Raw genomic sequence first — 19,501 nt, forward strand, 5'->3', positions numbered from 1 at the left:
AAATGATGAATTGCTGCATCCGTACATTACAAATCCCCAAAATCTGGAGAAAAGCTAGAGTGGTAGCCCTCTTAAAACCAGGGAAGGAGCCGGCGGATACAAAGAGTTTTAGACCTGTATCTCTCTTGTGCCACCTTTTCAAGGCCTTTGAAAGAATGATACTGAACCGGATCGCAGAATATGTGGAGACTAAAATTATTCCAGAACAAGCAGGATTCAGGCCCGGAAAGTGCTGCTGCAGTCAAATTCTTAATCTCACCCAACATATTGAAGATGGTTTTGAACGGAAGGAAATAACAGGAGTAGCGTTCATAGACCTAACTGCCGCCTATGATACAGTTAACCATCAACGGCTACTCGCAAAACTCTACGAAACTACAAAGGATTTCCGACTAACAAGGTTAGTGAAATGTCTCCTCCAGAATAGACGCTTCTACGTAACGCTCCAGTCCAAGAACAGTCGGTGGAGGGACCAAAAAAATGGGCTACCACAGGGAAGTGTCCTCGCGCCGTTTTTATACAACATATACACCAACGACCAACCCATACACCAACAAACAAGGCAATTTATTTACGCTGATGATACAGCGGTGGCAGCTCAGGGAAGAACCTTCAATGAAGTCGAAGTGAAACTGACAGATGCCCTGGGAGACTTAGCTCTATACTATGATAAAAACCATCTGAAACCCAATCCCACAAAAACCCAGGTATGTGCTTTCCACCTGAGAAACAAGCATGCCCGAAGGTCGCTGGAGGTGGAATGGCGTGGTCAGATGCTGGAACACAACAAGACGCCAAAATACCTTGGCGTCCGTCTGGATAGAACTCTGTCTTACCGATACCACTGTCAAGATGTCAAGAAGAAAGTAAGTGCCAGAAATAATATCATCCGCAAGCTAACTAATACAAAATGGGGAGCACAACCACACACTCTCCGCACTTCTGCCTTGGCATTATGTTTTTCGGCCGCGGAGTTTGGAGCACCAGTATGGGCAAACTCTGCTCACGCAAAGAACGTCGACGTGGCTCTAAATGAAACGGTCCGTATAATATCGGGTTGCCTGAAACCGACACCTATCGAAGAGGTATACCCCATTGCTGGAATTGCTCCACCACCAATCAGGAGGAAGGTCACGTCAGAGGTAGAACGGAAAAAGCAGGAGACGGACCGAAGACACCCCTTATATGACCACCAAACTCAGCCAAGCAGACTAAGATCTCGGAAAAGCTTCCTGAAAACATCAAGATCCATCCCCGAAGCGCCAGAGACGCGCCGAATACACCTATGGCAAGCGTCAACTACCGCGACACATTTTCCTCCCTCGGAGGAAATGGCTGCTGGACACAATTTACCGTATCCGACTTGGAAAGCGCTAAACAGACTAAGAACCGGCGTTTCACGTTGTGCTAGTAACCTGAAAAAATGGGGATACCAGGAGGACGATACCTGCGACTGTGGCGCGGTTCAGACCAGCCGGCATCTACTATCATGCACAGAGATGAGAGAGACCTGCACAGAACAAGACTTAATTATAGCAAATGACAGGGCCATCTATGTGGCCAACCATTGGAAATACAGAATTTAAAGTTGTTGGTGTTCCGAACACGGAAAGTAAGTAAATATTGGATCATTTGAAACAAAAAAATCCCAAACAATCCATTTTTTTGAGGTGTCTAAAAATTTGTCACCGTTGGCTAATTTTTCAATATTTTTTCTTAAATTGTTTTTGAATATTCTTTGAGTTATACTGAATATGCTTATTTAATTTAAAAATACACACAAAAATGTGCTTTAAATGTTGATTTCAAACACTACGCCCTCTCCCCTTAAGGATAGCTATGGCATGACCATATTTTGATAGGATACCCATACAGTCGTATTTGTCAAAGTATGAAATTAAAAAAAAATGTTTCATCCGGTAAACAGATGAGAGAAGGTCGACCTATGTTCGGATCCCGTACCTACTATTGGAATTCACCAACTTTACATTTATTTATTTGGTCTCTTCCCTATCATTGTTGTCCAAGACTCACGAAGAATTGTAACGACATTGATAATGAAATTATAGTCCGTTACAAGTCCTCGTGTAAGATTGCCAACCAAATCAAACATGATGAAAATTATTTAAAAATATTTTTTATACATTTTGTGTGTTTTGTTTATTTACAGTTCTTTAAAATATCATTATTTGATGAGAAAACAAGAACGTTTTTTACCAATTTAATTGACAAGACAATAAAAATGAGAGAAGAAAAAGGAATTGTTCGTCTTGATATGATACACTTACTAATAGAAGCTAAAAAAGGAGTCCATATTAAAGAGGATCATACTGTGGATGAAGGATTTGCTACGGCGAAAGAAGCCGAAAATGTATCAGGTATTTTTTTGATATGTTGCTTATTATAAATGTACATTAGTTCTTTTTGACAACGGTTTCGCAGCCATGAATATTTCTTCATAACAAATTCTCTTTTTCACTCGATCGTTCCGTTGAATATTAACTGCAGTATCCAGTATCTGCTACCTTTCGTTATATGCCCCAAATATTCAAGTTTTCTCTTTTTTATCATCTTCGTCAAATTTCCTCCATCTTGACCTATTCTGTTTAAGACTTTTATTACTTCTATGTTTGAAAAGCGTTGAACTGATGATATTTTGAGTTTTCATGATACAGGTTTCACATCCATATACAGTGAGCACGTAAAGGTTGGAATAAATTCATTTTCTCGAGAATGGACGATTTTGTAAAAAAAATCCCAAGACAGGTCAATTTTTATTTTTAAATTAAGGCTTATTGGCATATATCTCATACTAGCGACGTCAGCCGTCTGGGCGTGATGACGTCATCGATGATTTTTTTAAATTAAAATAGGGGTAGTGTTATAGCTCATTTGAAAGGTAATTCAATTCTCTATCCAGTAATATGAACATTTACATAATTATTTATACAGGGTGCCCAAAAAAATTTTTTTTGAATTAAATTTATTGACATAAAAAGAAGAATGTGTGTAATTTATTTAATTCAAAATACATTTTACTGCTATCAGAAAACAGGAAAAAAATGTTTATTTGGCAAATAAATATTGTTTTTTGCTTAAATTCAATATTAAAGCCGCCACCCACCAGCCTCGTGACAGTTTGAACATTTAATTTAAGCGAAAAGCAATGATTATTTTTCAAATAAACATTTTTTTCAGTTTTCTGAGAGCAGTAAAATGTATTTTGAATTAAATAAATTACATACATTCTTCTTTTTATGTCAATTAATTTAATCAAAAAAAATTTTTTTTGGACACCCTGTATAAATAATTATGTTAATGTTGATATTACTGAATAGAGAATTGAATTACTTTTCAAATAAGCTATCACACGACCCCTATTCTTATTTAAAAAAATCATCTATGACGTCATTACGCCCAGATGAGTGACGTCACTAGTATGATGTATATGCCAAAAAGTCCTAATTTAAAAATAAAAATTGACCTGTTTTGGGATTTTTCTCCAAAACCATCCGTTCTCGAGGAAATGAATTTATTCCAACCTTTACGTGCTCACTGTATAGTAATACAGGTTACACATAACATTTTAGGAATTAATTCTTAGTTGGTAAATTCAGCTGAGAATTGCACAGTATAGATCTAGGTTTGATAAATGCTCCTTTTGGAATTTCTATAGGAGTTTTAATTTATTTATCAGTATTTAGTGTCACGTTTATTCAACATCCTAGGTATTTAAAATGGTAAACTTTTTTAAATAACTTTTTAACTGTACTAAATTAAAAACAACAGATTTTAAATAATTTGGGATGTTAAAAGACTGTATGTATTATGTTTTAGGAAAAACCATTTCAAAAGAAATTACCAACATAGATATTACGGCCCAAGCGTTAATATTCTTCTTGGGTGGATTCGAAACCGTATCCTCAACAATGTGTTTTGTTGGTTATGAACTAGCTGCTAATCCAGATTACCAGCAGAGGCTGAGAGAAGAAATAATGGAAACTTTGGAACAGTGCCAGGGAGAATTAACTTACGAAGCTTTATTAAAAATGAAGTACATGGATATGTTTGTGTCAGGTAACATTTTGTTTTACTTTTTTTTTTTCACAAAACTTTGAAGTATCCATGGCTGTCCGTCCATCCGTAAACACAACTCCTCCGTTATTAGAACATATAGAAAGACAAATGAGCTGCCGAATGAGAGCTTATAGCCCAAATATGGCATTAAAGGTGAGACATTTGACCTCGGGCTTCCTGTTCCAGAGTTGCAACCGAGCGTACCGTTCAGTAGCCGAAATAATACAAGCGATATACTATTCGACGCGCTTTAGAAAGACGAGAACAAATAATATACACTTCCGGTTTTTATATCACTTCCGGTTAGAAAGTTGTAACAGGAAGTGACGCAATATGGTCACAAACGTAGTACACGTAGTATATTAATCGGCGCGTATTAAAAAGTCGAGACCAAATATTTAGTTTTGGTTTTTCAGAAGTTTGGCAAAAATGACTTAAAATTAGTGAACTTGTATGTCAATCCACTCAAGGTTAAACGAAAAGAGTTCAAATATTGACTTCCGGTTCTACTTCCAGTCAGTTTCCTTGAAATTAGAAGACTTACGAAGTTGTAACGGGTAGCTCTTTCAAGACGACAGACTCAGTAAAACACAGGTTAAAAAAATAAAGTAAATATATGTAAGATAATTATATACAGTTTAAAATGAATAAAATAATATATTTCTACCTTCTGCAAATGAAAAGCAATATCATACTTCTTACTGTCATTCGAACATAATAGTAATATTAAAATGATACGATAAAAAATACAATATATACAATAACAATCACGCTAGGTTAAATCAACATGGCGATATATCCCGACACGGAGACACCGCATTTCACTTCAATGCGGCATGGTTGAACAGCAACACTCAGTCACTCGGTCCTCGCTACTACTGCCTACTGCGGTAACGGTTACGGTGGACGCCACGTCACTACGGTGTAACAGGCACAGTTCTAGCTCAAATACGGTGCATCTCTGCCAATCGAGCTATTGCTATTTCAACACGTTAGCAACAACTGATTTTCTCATTCTCCTGGCTCGTCTTAAATATGCTCTCGATGCCACTTCTCCTTCAGTTTCCCCTAGCGGTGTTATGAAGAAGGAATGCGCCAACACTGACACTCCTACGGTCTTCTCTGGTAGACCAGCTCATCGCTTGCCGTGGTATCATATCGTTACAAGTCCAATTGCTTGTTAACCTGTGGTATTCGACTTATTGTTTTCACCCAATTTTGAAAAAATGTGAAAACGTTGAATTATTCACGTCCGTCTGTCCATACGTCCGTAAACACAACTTCTCCGTCATTATACCAGGTAGAATGACAAAAATGAGGTGTCGAATGAAAGCTTATTATAACCCAAGGATGTTACTAAAGGTGAGAAATTTGACCTAGGATTTCCGGTTTTAGAAATTCAACCGGAAGTACTGTTTTAACGCCGCCGGAATAGTACAAGCGATATTTTATTCGACGTGCCTATTAGCAAGACGAGAACAAATATATACTTCCGGTTTCATGACTGTCTGTCCATCTGTCCGCGAATATAACTCCCCCGTTAATAATACAGATAGAATGACAAATGAGGTGTCGAATGAAAGCTTATAACCCAAGGATGGTATTAAAGATGAGAAATTTACCTCGGACTTCCGGTTTTATATAGAGTTGCAATAGGAAGTACCATTTTCAAGTCACCGAAATAGTCTAAGCGATATATTATTCGACGTGCCTTAGCAAGATGAGAACAAATGTATACTTTTGGTTTTTATATCATTTCTGCTTAAAAAATTCTAACCGAAAGTGCCTTATTATAGTCGCAGAAATAGTAGGTGACATATCAATCGAAGCAAATTGAAAACTCGAGCTTGAATCTTTAGTTCCGGTTTTTAAGTCATTTCCGTTTGAACAGTTATGACCGAAAATTTAGTAAAAATTCCTCAAAATTAGTGAAATCGTATATCCATCGATGCCAAGTTATACGAAGAGTTTAAATACCGACTTCCGGTTCTACTTTCGATCCCTTTGGGTGACAACCTAGGACTTACGAAGTCCAATTACTTGTTAAAATTATATGTTTGACGGAAAATAATATGCAATCGACAATGCCTTGAAATTTTTACTGTAAAAATAAACAAATGGGAAACCGTAGTTTTCGTTAACTGTTCCCAATATAATACTACTGGATAGGGATGGCGGTTTTTGACAAAACACCGGTTTTCGGTTATACCGTTTTTTTTGCTTACGGTTTAACCTGGCGGTTACAACCGGCCAAAATAAACCGGTTTTTGGAAAAACCGGTTTTCGGTTTTTTAATCCAATAAGTTACAAAGTTACATTTACAATGCACTTTAGTTTGCGATTCTCCATTCGACTCGATATCAATATGATCAAAATTAGTACTATCGAATGATCATAAATATCAATATAAATAAAACACAATTTTTAATAAAACCATTTTATTCTATTAATTAATATATTTATTTATTATTTTATTAATATTATATATTTATTGATTATTATTAAATATAATATCTTCTTCTTCTTCTTAGCCTTCTATCGTCCACGTTTGGACATAGGCCTCTCCCAACTCCTTCCATCGGTCTCTATCCTGAGCAACATATTTCCAATTCGTTCCGGCTACTCTTTTAATATCATCAACCCATCTCATCTGTGGTCTTCCTCTCGGTCGTTTACTTTGGTAAGGTCTCCAATGTTGTATCGTTGCATTCCAACGTTGGTCTTTTTGTCTAACAGTGTGGCCTGCGAAGCTCCATTTAAGTTTGGCAACTTTTGTTGTTATATCCTCGACTTTTGTTTTTGATCTTACCCAGTCGTTCCTCTTTTTATCTGACAGTCGTATACCTAACATTGCTCTTTCCTCAGCTCTTTGTGTTGTGGCTAGTTTATTCATATTTGCCTTGGTTAGGGTCCAGGTTTGACACCCATATGTCATGATAGGAAGGATGCACTGGTTGAACACTTTGGTTCTCAAATATTGAGGTATTTTGCGGTTCTTAAGTATCCAACCAAGTTTTCCAAATCCTGCCCATGCTAGTCTTGCTCTTCTATTAATTTCCGCACTTTGGTTTTCTTTGTCTAGTTTCAGGATTTGGCCTAGGTAGATATATTCCTGGATTTTTTCTATCTCACTGCCATTTATAGTTATGCGTCTGGGGTCATCTGTGTTTGTCATTATTTTTGTTTTCTTCATGTTCATTTTCAGGCCGACGTATTGGGAGCTGCCTGCGAGTTCCTCCATCATAATTTGCAGTTCCTCGAATGAGCTCGCTATAATCACAATGTCGTCAGCGAATCTGAGGTGGTTTAGCTTCTTGCCATTAACGTTAATGCCATAGGTTGACCAATTTGTCGTTTTGAAGACGTCTTCTAGTGCTATATTGAAAAGTGTAGAATTAAAAAAATTCAGTTGAGTATCTTCAAAAATTTGAAGCTTCATTATGTATGGACTGCAAAACTTCTAATCTGTATTTATTTTGATATGCATAGGTATCTATTTACAAATATATGGAATTATTAACAAATAAACGACACAAACTTTGGTATTAAACTTTTACAATTAGACTAACTATTTTTAAAATGATATGATATCATGAAATTATGAATTAGGATGATATTATGAAATGTAAATAAAAAGTGGTCAAAAAATGGAGCCTTAAATTACATTTTTTGGCGCATTTTTTTGCTAGTGCAAATTTGTCTAGATATTTTACAGTTATGTATAGCTTCCCCTATTGTAAAAATCACGAGCCGCCACTGTTAATGATGCAAATTTAATTTACCGTTTAAAAATATAATGCTCTAAAATACCCACCAATTTTCCTCTCCTCCCAAACCCAAAAAATCCCCAACCATTTCAACTAATAAAAAATTTCCCAGACTCTTTGAAATGGGATTTAAAAAAAATAATATCAACATAAACATTTTACTTAAAAATAAATTGGATAATGCAATTTACCTTTTATTTTTACTACCACCAAAAAAAATTTATCATGTATTACTTTTAACACGTTTGTATATTTGTAGAATAGGTATTTACATGTTAACTCATTTAATACTTCCTGTATGGGTGTATCGCTTTGAAAACGTAGGGAAATTCTTGGAGATTCGTATTCGTAATCAGTAATTTGATATTCATAGTCACATCATTATTTTTGGTAATCAGAAAAAGTAGTTCACCCACTTTCAATGTCAAGAGTTAAGTGTGAAAAATAGATAATGTTTGCGTCTTCAACCAGATCACTTCTTATTAAATATGATTACAAATACCTTTTCAAGGAAATATTATAATAAAACTTGTTTGTTTCTGGCTATAAATTGTTTCTGGCTGATTCGAGATTGCACTTTCAGTTTGCTTCTGTATTTATAAAATAAAATAAAATGTGAATTATGGTTTTGTTTGGAATAATTACTTGAGAATAGTAATTATGATTGGGATCCAAAATAATACCTAACCTAATCCTAATCACCGTGAAAACCTAATAACCGGTTTTACTTTAAAAATAAAAAACCGGTTATAACCGGGACAAAAAAACAACCGGTAAAACCGGTTATTGCGAAGTAAAAAAACCGGTTTTAGGTTTAAACCGGTAGGATTTTCCCATCCATACTACTGGGCCACTCATCAGCGGTAAGAAACTGTAAAACCGTGGAATTTTGAGAATCAACACCGATTTTAATGAAAATTTGGGTTTAAGCTCTGTTGACTCTTTTTCAAAATCTACCCTATGCCGAACTGCGCTTTTGCCCTCTGGGTTGAAAACAACCCCATCTAGAGGATGACAATTTTTTAATCAAAATAACTATGGAAATCGTTAGAGTGACCAATTATGAGTAAATTTTTTTCTATAAATTTTTTTTGCAAAATTGACACCTTACAAGTTATTTGCGATTGAAACTATGCATTTTTCATTGAAAAAACTCACGTTTTATAACCGTTTTTCCTGAGTAACTTGAAAAAGTTTAATTTTATAGACTATTTCACTAGACTGTTTTTAACTGATAAAACGGCATAGCAACGCATAGTTTCCTACTGACAAAACTCCTTAGCGACGTGATTTCTCAGCGACAAAATTATGATAGATCCGTCACGAAATAGTATGGTAATAACTAATAAATAAAGATTATATTTCGTTAATATGATGCATTAATTGTCTCGTGAAATAGTCTTGTCGAATATCATTCGAGAGAAAATTATTTCCGGCAAAATTTTCTCCTGGTTTCATTCAAGTTCGTTGCCTTTGGGTAATTTTCGCTTATGAAACTTTGACAAAATCACTCGACTGACGTCTCGTGATTTAAGTCAAAATTTAATTCGCGAAAATTGCCAGGCAACAAACTTTCATACCAGTCGAAAATATTGCCGGCAAAATTTTCTCTCTTGTGATATTATATACGAAAAAATCATTGAAAACAAAACTGTAGCTAATAAAAAACAAAGAGATTCGCGTCTGAAAGACCTATGTAACCCAATAACGACTGAGTTATTGCTCTTTAAAGGATGGTTATTTTCGAAGAACATCGAAATGAAGAACTTTTAATCTTAAATAACTCGAATATAGTGCAATTTTTTGGGAAAACTCAATAGACATCTTTTAAAGTACATTAAAAAGCCTTTCAAATAAGCTCCAACAAAAGTTTTTTGCATAAGAACTGACTGACTTATGACAAAAATAAAGTCGCTCTCCGCTTTTTTCTTTTTGAAATTTAAAAATTAAACCCTCGTCATTACAATCCTAGTAGAAACGAAACAAAAGTGGGAAGCTATTCGTTTCTATTAGGATAGTAACGACAAGGGTTTAATTATTAAATTTCAATAAGAAAAAAGCGGAGAGCGACTTTATTTTCGTCATAAGTCAGTCAGTTCTTCTGCAAAAAACTTTTATCAGAGCTTATTTGAAAGGCTTTTTAATGAACTTTAAAAGACATCTCCTAAGTTTTCTCAAAAAATTGCACCACATTCGAGTTATTTGAGATTAAAAGTTCTCCATTTCGATGTCCTTCGAAAATAACCATCTTTTAAAGAGCAATAACTCAGTCGTTATTGCGTGTACATAGGTCTTTCACACGCCAAGCTCTTTGCTTTTCTATTAGCTACAATTTTTTTCTTAATGATTTTTTCTATAAAATTAAATTTTTTCAAAAGATGAGGTTTTCGATCCTAATAGCATTATTAATAATATTTAGAAAATATTAAAATATTACTAAAAGATTTTTAAATCGAAAACTTATTGGTCCATTTCCTTGGTAACACCTCCAAGGCTTCTAAAATTTGCAAGCCAAATGGATGCTGAAGCGAAGAAGACAAGAGGGAATTCAAAAAACTTACAATTCACGACCCCGTCTGTTCAGCTGGTAAATTCCAACAGAAAATGGACCTAGTTACTCGAAGGAGTAAAGACCAATATAAAAATAAAATAAAAATTTTATTTTTAATTCAGCTGCAATGCGAAGGCAAAACAATCCTACTTTTCAATTAGAATACGGAGCGCAGTCCAGTCCCTTGAATCGCGATTTTCGGCTCTTATTGGAGCCTCATCGGAAAGAACGTAGGCTTGTTCTCCATATCCTAATTGATCCGCACCCGCACTGAGAGGTTTTCCCACCCATTGCAACTGAAGTGAAAATATTAGGTGACTAGCTTCATCTGGCAATTAAAAGATGAAGTTTTCGATCCTAATAGCATTATTAATAATATTTAGAAAATATTAAAATATTACTAAAAGATTTTTAAATCGAAAACTGATTGGTTCATTTCCTTGGTAACACTTCCAAGGCTTCTAAAATTTGCAAGCCAAATGGATGCTGAAGCGAAGAAGAAAAGAGGGAATTCAAAAACTTACAATTCACGATTTTTAGTAATATTTTAATATTTTCTAAATATTATTAATTTCATCTTTTAATTGCCAGATGACGCTAGTCACCTAATATTTTCATTTCAGTTGCAATGGGTGGGAAAACCTCTCAGCGCGGATCAATTAGGATATGGAGAACAAGCCTACGTTCTTTCCGATGAGGCTCCAATAAGAGCCGAAAATCGCGATTCAAGGAACTGGACTGCGCTCCGTATTCTAATTGAAAAATAGGATTGTTTTGCCTTCGCATTGCAGCTGAATTAAAAATAAAATTTTTATTTTATTTTTATATTGGTCTTTACTCCTTCGAGTAACTAGGTCCATTTTCTGTTGGAATTTACCAGCTGAACAGACGGGGTCGTGAATTGTAAGTTTTTTGAATTCCCTCTTGTCTTCTTCGCGTCAGCATCCATTTGGCTTGCAAATTTTAGAAGCCTTGGAGGTGTTACCAAGGAAATGGACCAATAAGTTTTCGATTTAAAAATCTTTTAGTAATATTTTAATATTTTCTAAATATTATTAATAATGCTATTAGGATCGAAAATTTCATCTTTTAATTGCCAGATGACGCTAGTCACCTAATATTTTCACTTCAGTTGCAATGGGTGGGACAACCTCTCAGTGCGGATCAATTAGGATATGGAGAACAAGCCTACGTTCTTTCCGATGAGGCTCCAATAAGAGCCGAAAATCGCGATTCAAGGGACTGGACTGCGCTCCGTATTCTAATTGAAAAGTAGGATTGTTTTGCCTTCGCATTGCAGCTGAATTAAAAATAAAATTTTTATTTTCTTTTTATATTGGTCTTTACTCCTTCGAGTAACTAGGTCCATTTTCTGTTGGAATTTACCAGCTGAACAGACGGGGTCGTGAATTGTAAGTTTTTTGAATTCCTTCTTGTCTTCTTCGCTTCAGCATCCATTTGGCTTGCAAATTTTAGAAGCCTTGGAGGTGTTACCAAGGAAATGGACCAATAAGTTTTCGATTTAAAAATCTTTTAGTAATATTTTAATATTTTCTAAATATTATTAATAATGCTATTAGGATCGAAAACTTCATCTTTTAATTGCCAGATGACGCTAGTCACCTAATATTTTCACTTCAGTTGCAATGGGTGGGAAAACCTCTCAGTGCGGATCAATTAGGATATGGAGAACAAGCCTACGTTCTTTCCGATGAGGCTCCAATAAGAGCCGAAAATCGCGATTCAAGGGACTGGACTGCGCTCCGTATTCTAATTGAAAAGTAGGATTGTTTTGCCTTCGCATTGCAGCTGATTTAAAAATAAAATTTTTATTTTATTTTTAAATTTTTTCAAATAATTCATGAAAAACGGTTATAAAACGTGAGTTTTTTCAATGAAAAAATGCATAGTTCAATCGCAAATAACTTGGAAAATGTCAATTTTGCAAAAAAAATTATAGAACAAAATTTACTCAAAATTGGTCACTCTATTAATTTCCATAGTTATTTTGATTAAAAAATTTTCATCCCCTAGATGGGGTTGTTTTCACCCCCAGGGCAAAAGCGCAGTTCGGCATAAGGTAGATTTTGATAAAGGTTATAATTACTACTTAAATCCAAATTTTCAAGGAAATCGACCTTGGTTCTCAAAATTCCACGAGAAAATGGCTGTTAATTGGACTATACAGTAGTATAAATAATTTTTTTTTCGTGATGTTGATATTTCTTATTCCTCTAAAGGCTTTTTTCTTTCAGAATCTTTGAGAAAATGGCCCGTTGCTTTAATAACCGAGCGACAATGCACCAAAGATTACACCATTAAACCCGAACGACCAGAAGAAGCACCACTTACTATCAAAAAAGGAATGTCAATCATTATGCCAGTATATCCTATTCATAGAGATTCAAAATACTATCCAGATCCAGATAAATTCAACCCTGAGAGGTTCAGTGACGAAAACAAAAGTAAAATTAACCCTTACGCTTACCTACCGTTTGGAATTGGCCCAAGAATTTGTATAGCCTCCAGATTTGCTTTATTAGAAATCAAAGTGGTGTTCTTTTATTTGCTTAAAGATTTTGAAATTGTTCCTGTAAAGAAATCACAAATTCCTCTAGTAATTTCGAAAGAAAACTTCCAGCTCTCGTCTGAAGGAGGCTTTTGGTTTGGACTGAAACGTTTATAGATTTTAAATGATCAATGGGTTGTACATGTGAGTCCATTATTACAACTCTATTTCTAGATTTTATTTTGTAATATATTCCTAATTTAGAATAAGGTGGATAAATATATATTTTTTATTAATACTTACATATTTATTTTATTTATGGAAATGACCAAGCTGTTTTAATTTTGATTGAATACTGGTAAGTATATAGCTAGAAGGACTCAGTCAGAAAAGTGCTTGAAGAGTGTATTGAAGAGAAAAAAATAATAGATTACTTACCCAAAAATATAATTTTGTGCACTATAAACAAGTATTTGATATGCAGTATCAAAAACCATCAATATATGAGAACAAAACAACATCAAACAAGAGAAGAAATCAACATAGAACAACTATATGATGACTAAACAAAAAATCAGTTCTGAATAGAACAAAATATAGAGTAGGGTAGTGCGAAAAAAGTCAAGTTGATAATGCCGTGTCGCTATAGTGCGGAAAAGTTGCGATTGGTAATTACAAGAAAAACAAAAAGGAATTATTCGAATCGGACTTTACCTTCCGATCCCGCAACACGTCTAAAGATTATGAAAAAAAAATTAAATTTTACCTTTTTTCAAAAAATTTTTATGTATCCTTCGTGTACGTTTTATTTATCGCTATAGTAAAATTTATTTACTGTTTTCATGGTAGAGTAATAAAAAGAATAGATTTACGCATTTAATGAATATCTTCCGATCCCGCAAGGTCAAGCAAAATTTATAAAAATTTGACATTTTTGATGATTTTGATAAATTAAAAAACATTCAGTTATCTCATTTTTCTATTACATTGTGAAGCTCTTCGCTTGTTCAGATATTGTATGACAATATTTAAACAACCCAGAACTCAAAACGAGGGGGTGGTTGCAGTTCTAGCTCCACACGCACCCCTCTCTCCAACCAACCAATGAGTGTGTGTTTTTTACATTATTTACATATAATATGTACATTTCTTTTTCATCCGTTTGTGTCTAGCTCTTAAACATCAACTTTGTATTGTGATTTCTTGGTAAAATCTGGCAGCATGGACCTTGATTTAAATGTTTTCCTGATTAATCCATCTTTTGATTGGAGCCTACATACATTAGCATTAGACGATGCTTCCGTGGGCAACTTTAGACACCGCTCGTCAGCTTGCATGTGGCAGGGATAGCTTTGTACATTCCAGTCTGGCATGTCTCCCGATGTAATGCAAGAAGTTATATCTTCATTTGAAACTCTTCGAAGAGCTGGTGGAGAAGATAGTTTTGTAACATCCCAGTCTATTATTTTAGTCCTGTGCTTGAAAATTTAAAGTAGGAGGGATGAAATTTCTAATACTTTTGCCCTGGCTTTAGTCTGTCAGGCTTTTAACACTCTCTCTGGCCCTAGCTCTCTAATGTGTTTCCCTTCTCCCTACTACTTGAAATTTTGAAGCACAGTACTAAATTAAAATAATACACTGAAATGTTGCAAAACCCTCTTCTCCACCACTTCCTCGAAGAGTTTCAAATGAAGATATAACTCATTGTATTACATCGGGCGACATGTCAGACTGTAATGTACAAGACTATCCAAGCCACAAGCCGGCTGATGAGCCGTGTCTAAAGTTGGCCACGGAAGCATCGTCTAATGCTAATGTATGTGGGCCTCAATCAAGAGATAGATGCATCAGAAAAACACTTAAATCAAGGTCCATGCTGCCAGATTTTACCAAGAAATCACAATGCAAAGTTGGTGTTTGTGAGCAGGACACAAACAGATGAAAACGAAATGTACATTATGTAAATAATGTAAACAGCACACACTCATTGGTTGGTTGGAGAGAAGGGTGCTTGTGGAGCTAGAAGTGCAACCACCCCCTCGTTTTGAGTTCTGGGTTGTTTAAATATTGTCATACAATATCTGAACACGCGAAGAGCTTCACAATGTAACAGAAAAATGAGATAACTAAATGCTTTTTAATTTATCAAAATCATAAAAAATGTCAATTTTTTTTAGATTTTGCTTGACCTTGCGGGATCGGAAGATATTCATTAAATGCGTAAATCTATTTTTTTTATTACTCTACCATGCAAACTGTAATAAATTTGAAAAAAGGTAAAATTTCATTTTTTTTCATAATCTTTAGGCCTGTTGCGGGATCGGAAGATAAAGTCCGATTTGAATAATTCTTTTTTTTGTTTTTCTTCTAATTACCAATCGCAACTTTTCCGCACTATAGCGATACGGAATTATCTACTTGACTTTTTTCGCACCACCCTAATATAGAGCAACAAAAGATCACATATACCCCAGGCTGTGGGTGAAAGAAAAAACGTGATATAATTCAGGAATTTTTGAAACCTATCAGGTGTTGTAAAGGACGATGCTAGGAATAACTTATACTAAAATGTAACCAAAAATATTGTGCGCTTTTTTTTATTGCGATTTTAATTTGCTAAATTTGCAATTTTTAATTATTTTTAATTTTGCAACTTAGGATATTGATTTTAGAGAAAAACTTTTTAATACAAAGTTGTAGTAAATTACTGAACCTACAATTTGAGGTATGGTATGTTTAATTTTGTTAATTGGTTATTGCAAAACAGCCTGCGAAAGGTCCAAAATGGCCGTTTTTTACAATTGCATTATTTATTGTACAAATAATTTTTTTTTATTTTTTAAAGCTTTAAAATGAAGATCTTTCAATTCCAAACATAAAAAAATTGTAAAGAGAGATTAACGAATTTGTTGCTTAAAAATTATAAATTGTTTATCCCAAGAGGTCAAATGTCGAAGGCTATAACTTTTTGAAAAAAAAAATCGTAGAGAGTTGGTGAAACATCCAATCTCCTTCTAAAGAGTTATATTTTTATATTCTGATGTAAATAAATGCGTAAAACATTTTTAAACCTCTAATTTTTGGGTTTGAAAATAAGGGGGCAAATTTCGTTATAAACATTTAGAGCTGAAGCGGCCCTGTACATCCTATGAGTTTTTAACTTACAGATTATTGTTGCTGAAGATAAAGAAAATATTTATAAAAAAATAAAAAATTTCTACGACCAACTGGAGCCGAGATAATTTTTGGGTTTGAAAATAAGGTGGCAAATTTCGTTATAAACATTTAGAGCTGAAGCGGCCCTGTACATCCTATGAATTTCTAACTTACAGATTATTGTTGCTGAAGACGAAACGAAGATTTATAAAAAAATAAAAATTTTCTACAACCAACTGAAGCCGAGGTAATTGTTTTTTTTTTCTTAAATCGTAGTGCCTTTATTTATAACAATTAAGAAATTATTTTACAGTCACTGACTAAAGAAAGACTATATTATTTTAAAATAAAAATTATTATAAAATATAGTTACATTTAATTATTATAAATTATTTTTAAAATCGGTGCTTTTGCAAGCGGCCGAATTTTGCAAGTCGCTCGGAAAATTTTTACGTAACTTGTATTAAATTTTGACAGAAAACAATTTAATAATATTACCATTATAATATACAGTCTATTTACCACTGTATTTGTTTTTCTTGATAAACTTTTATATGTGAAATCCAAAACGAATATTTACTACAAGAAGAAACAGTTTTATATTGTATATTATAGTAAGAAGTAACATTATTATTATTATATTTATATAACAATGAAAAAATTAAAAATATATTTATATATTTCATATATATCTATCATTTTTGTAATATTATTTCTTCCGAAATGAAATTTCACATATAAAAGATTATCAAGAAAAACAAATACAGTGGTAAATAGACTGTATATTATAATGGTAATATTATTAAATTGTTTTCTGACAAAATTTAATATAAGTTACGTAAAAATTTTCCGAGCGAGCAGATTTGAAGCGAGCCGGGCGATTTGCAAAATTCGGCCGATCGCAAAAGCACCGATTTTAAAAATAATTTTTAATAATTAAATGTAATTATATTTTATAATAATTTTTATTTTAAAATAACATAAGTCTTTCTTTAGTTAATGACTGTAAAATAATTTCTTAATTGTTATAAATAAAGGCACTACGATTTAAGAAAAAAAAAAAAACAATTATCTCGGCTTCAGTGGGTTGTAGAACATTTTTATTTTTTATAAATCTTCGTTTTGTCTTGATCAACAATATAGACAAAGCGAAAACGGCGGGTTCGAAGGGAAAAATATTCCCATGAGATTTTTTTGCATAACCACATTCGTGAGACATCCCAGAATAAGGTTCAAGAAGTCGCCCACGTGAAAAGTGGGCCAATTTTTTTTTAACAATTTTTTTTAATCAAATTGCAAGAATCAATATTTTTGGTCCGAATAATTTTTTCTTTCATTTTTTGTACCATTGTGGACAAAAAAGGTCTCTTATAATTTTTCTCTAAAGTTGATCGTTTTCGACTTGATAAGCAATTTAAAATTGAAAAAAACGAAAAATGGCGATTTTCAAGGCTTAATATCTCGGTTAAAAGTTATTATTATGAAAGTCAATATATCACTAAATCAAAGTTTAAAGCCCCCCCTACAAGATCCTGAAGAAATTTTTGTCATTATTTTATTACTAAGCTGTTATTTTTAAGTAATAATAAGGGCTGTAAATGCTGAGTGCGAGAGAGAAGCCATTCCAGCAGTCCAATTGTGCATCTTACTCGCACTCACATTTACAGCAGCGTCAATACGATCTAACCACTCATTGTTATTAATTAAAAACAACAGCTTAATAGTAAATTAATGACACAGATTTCTTCAGGAACATGTAACGGCGACTTTAAACTTTGATTTAGTCACTTTCTGACTTTCAAAATAATAATTTTTGACCGAGTTATTAAGTCTTAAAAATGGCCATTTTCGCGTTTTTCAAATTTTAACTTGCTTATAACTCGAAAAAGATCAACTTTAGAGAAAAATTATAAGAGACCTTTTTTTGTCCAGAATGGTCCAAAAAAGCTAAAAAAGATTAGTCCGGGCCAAAAATATTGATTTTTGCAATTTGACTAAAAAAAATTTGTTAAAAAAAATTGGCCCACTTTTCTCGTGGGCGACTTCTTGAACCTTATTCTGGGATGTCTCACGAATGTGATTATGCAAAAATATCTCATGGGAATATTTTTCCCAACGAACCCGCCGTTTCCGCCTTGTCTAATAATCTGTAAGTTAGAAACTTATAGGATGTACAGGGCCGCTTCAGCTCTAAATGTTTATAACGAAATTTGTCCCCTTATTTTCAAACCCAAAAATTATCTCGGCTTCAGTTGGTCGTAGAAATTTTTTATTTTTTTATAAATCTTCGTTTTATCTTCAGCAACAATAATCCGAAGTTAGAAACTCATAGGATGTACAGGGCCGCTTCAGCTCTAAATGTTTTAACGAAATTTGCCCCCTTATTTTCAAACCCAAAAATTAGAGGTTTAAAAATGTTTTACGCATTTATTTACATTAGAATATGAAAATATAATTCTTTAGAAGGAGATTAGATGTTTCACCAACTCTCTACGATTTTTGTTCAAAAAGTTATAGCCTTCGACATTTGACCTCTTGGGATAAACAATTTATAATATCTAAGCAACAAATTCGTTAATCTGGCTTTAATTTTTTTTTATGTTTGGAATTGAAAGATCTTCATTTTAAAGCTTTAAAAAATAAAAAAAATATTTGTACAATAAATAACGCAATTGTGAAAAACGGTCATTTTGAACATTTCGCAGGCTGTTTTGCAATAACCAATTAACAAAATTAAACATACCATACCTCAAATTGTAGGTTTTTTAATTTACTACAACTTTGTATTAAAAAGTTTTTTTCTAAAATCAATATCCTAAGCTGCAAAATTAAAAATCTTTAAAAATTGCAAATTTAACAAATGAAAATCGCAATAAAAAAAAGCGCACAATATTTTTGGTTAAATTTTAGTAGAAGTCATTCCTGGCATCGTCCTTTACAACACCTGATAGGTTTCAAAAATTCCTGAATTATATCCTGAAATCGACCTATTTTTTACCCACAGCCTGGGGTAATAGGAAAAAGATGTAGACGATAGTTGTTAAACAATTAAATATAATATAAAATAATCATTATTCTGGCTTTACAACTCTGTTGGGTCATATCCTTCTCAAAGATTTTTCTTCAGTCGTTCCTTTCCATGAGTTTCCATATGTTTTCATCGATGTTATCAAGGAACCTTGTTCTGAGTCTTCCTCTTCTCCGACCCATTGGTTTATTAAGCACCGTTCTTCTAGCAGGGTCAGTTTGTTACACCCGCATAACATGCCCTACCCGCCTTAGACGTCCTATCTTAATGTATTTACGATATGGTTCTTAGTACCTACAGTCGGAAAAATTAAAGAATACCCATGAACGATCACATCAATCACTTATTTTGTATTTGCTGTCTTTTTTTAAAACAAACGTTTGTTATTTATAGAAAAAGACAGCAAATACAAA

At 33.6% G+C, this 19,501-nt stretch overlaps 1 protein-coding gene across 1 annotated transcript in view; it reads left to right on the plus strand.

The window, feature by feature from the left end:
• LOC114333886 (cytochrome P450 9e2-like) overlaps nucleotides 1–13,206 on the plus strand; it is a 53,692-nt gene extending 40,486 nt beyond the window's left edge. Inside the window, exons 5-7 of the mRNA XM_028283884.2 lie at nucleotides 2,171–2,378; nucleotides 3,838–4,077; nucleotides 12,651–13,206. Of these exons, the coding sequence (XP_028139685.1) occupies nucleotides 2,171–2,378; nucleotides 3,838–4,077; nucleotides 12,651–13,081 (879 nt within the window). The 3' untranslated portion in view covers nucleotides 13,082–13,206. The remainder of the gene's footprint in view (nucleotides 1–2,170; nucleotides 2,379–3,837; nucleotides 4,078–12,650) is intronic.
• The last annotated feature ends 6,295 nt before the right edge of the window (nucleotides 13,207–19,501 follow it).

Source organism: Diabrotica virgifera, chromosome 1 (genome assembly GCF_917563875.1).
Source record: "Diabrotica virgifera virgifera chromosome 1, PGI_DIABVI_V3a".
NCBI classification, from domain to species: domain Eukaryota; kingdom Metazoa; phylum Arthropoda; class Insecta; order Coleoptera; family Chrysomelidae; genus Diabrotica; species Diabrotica virgifera.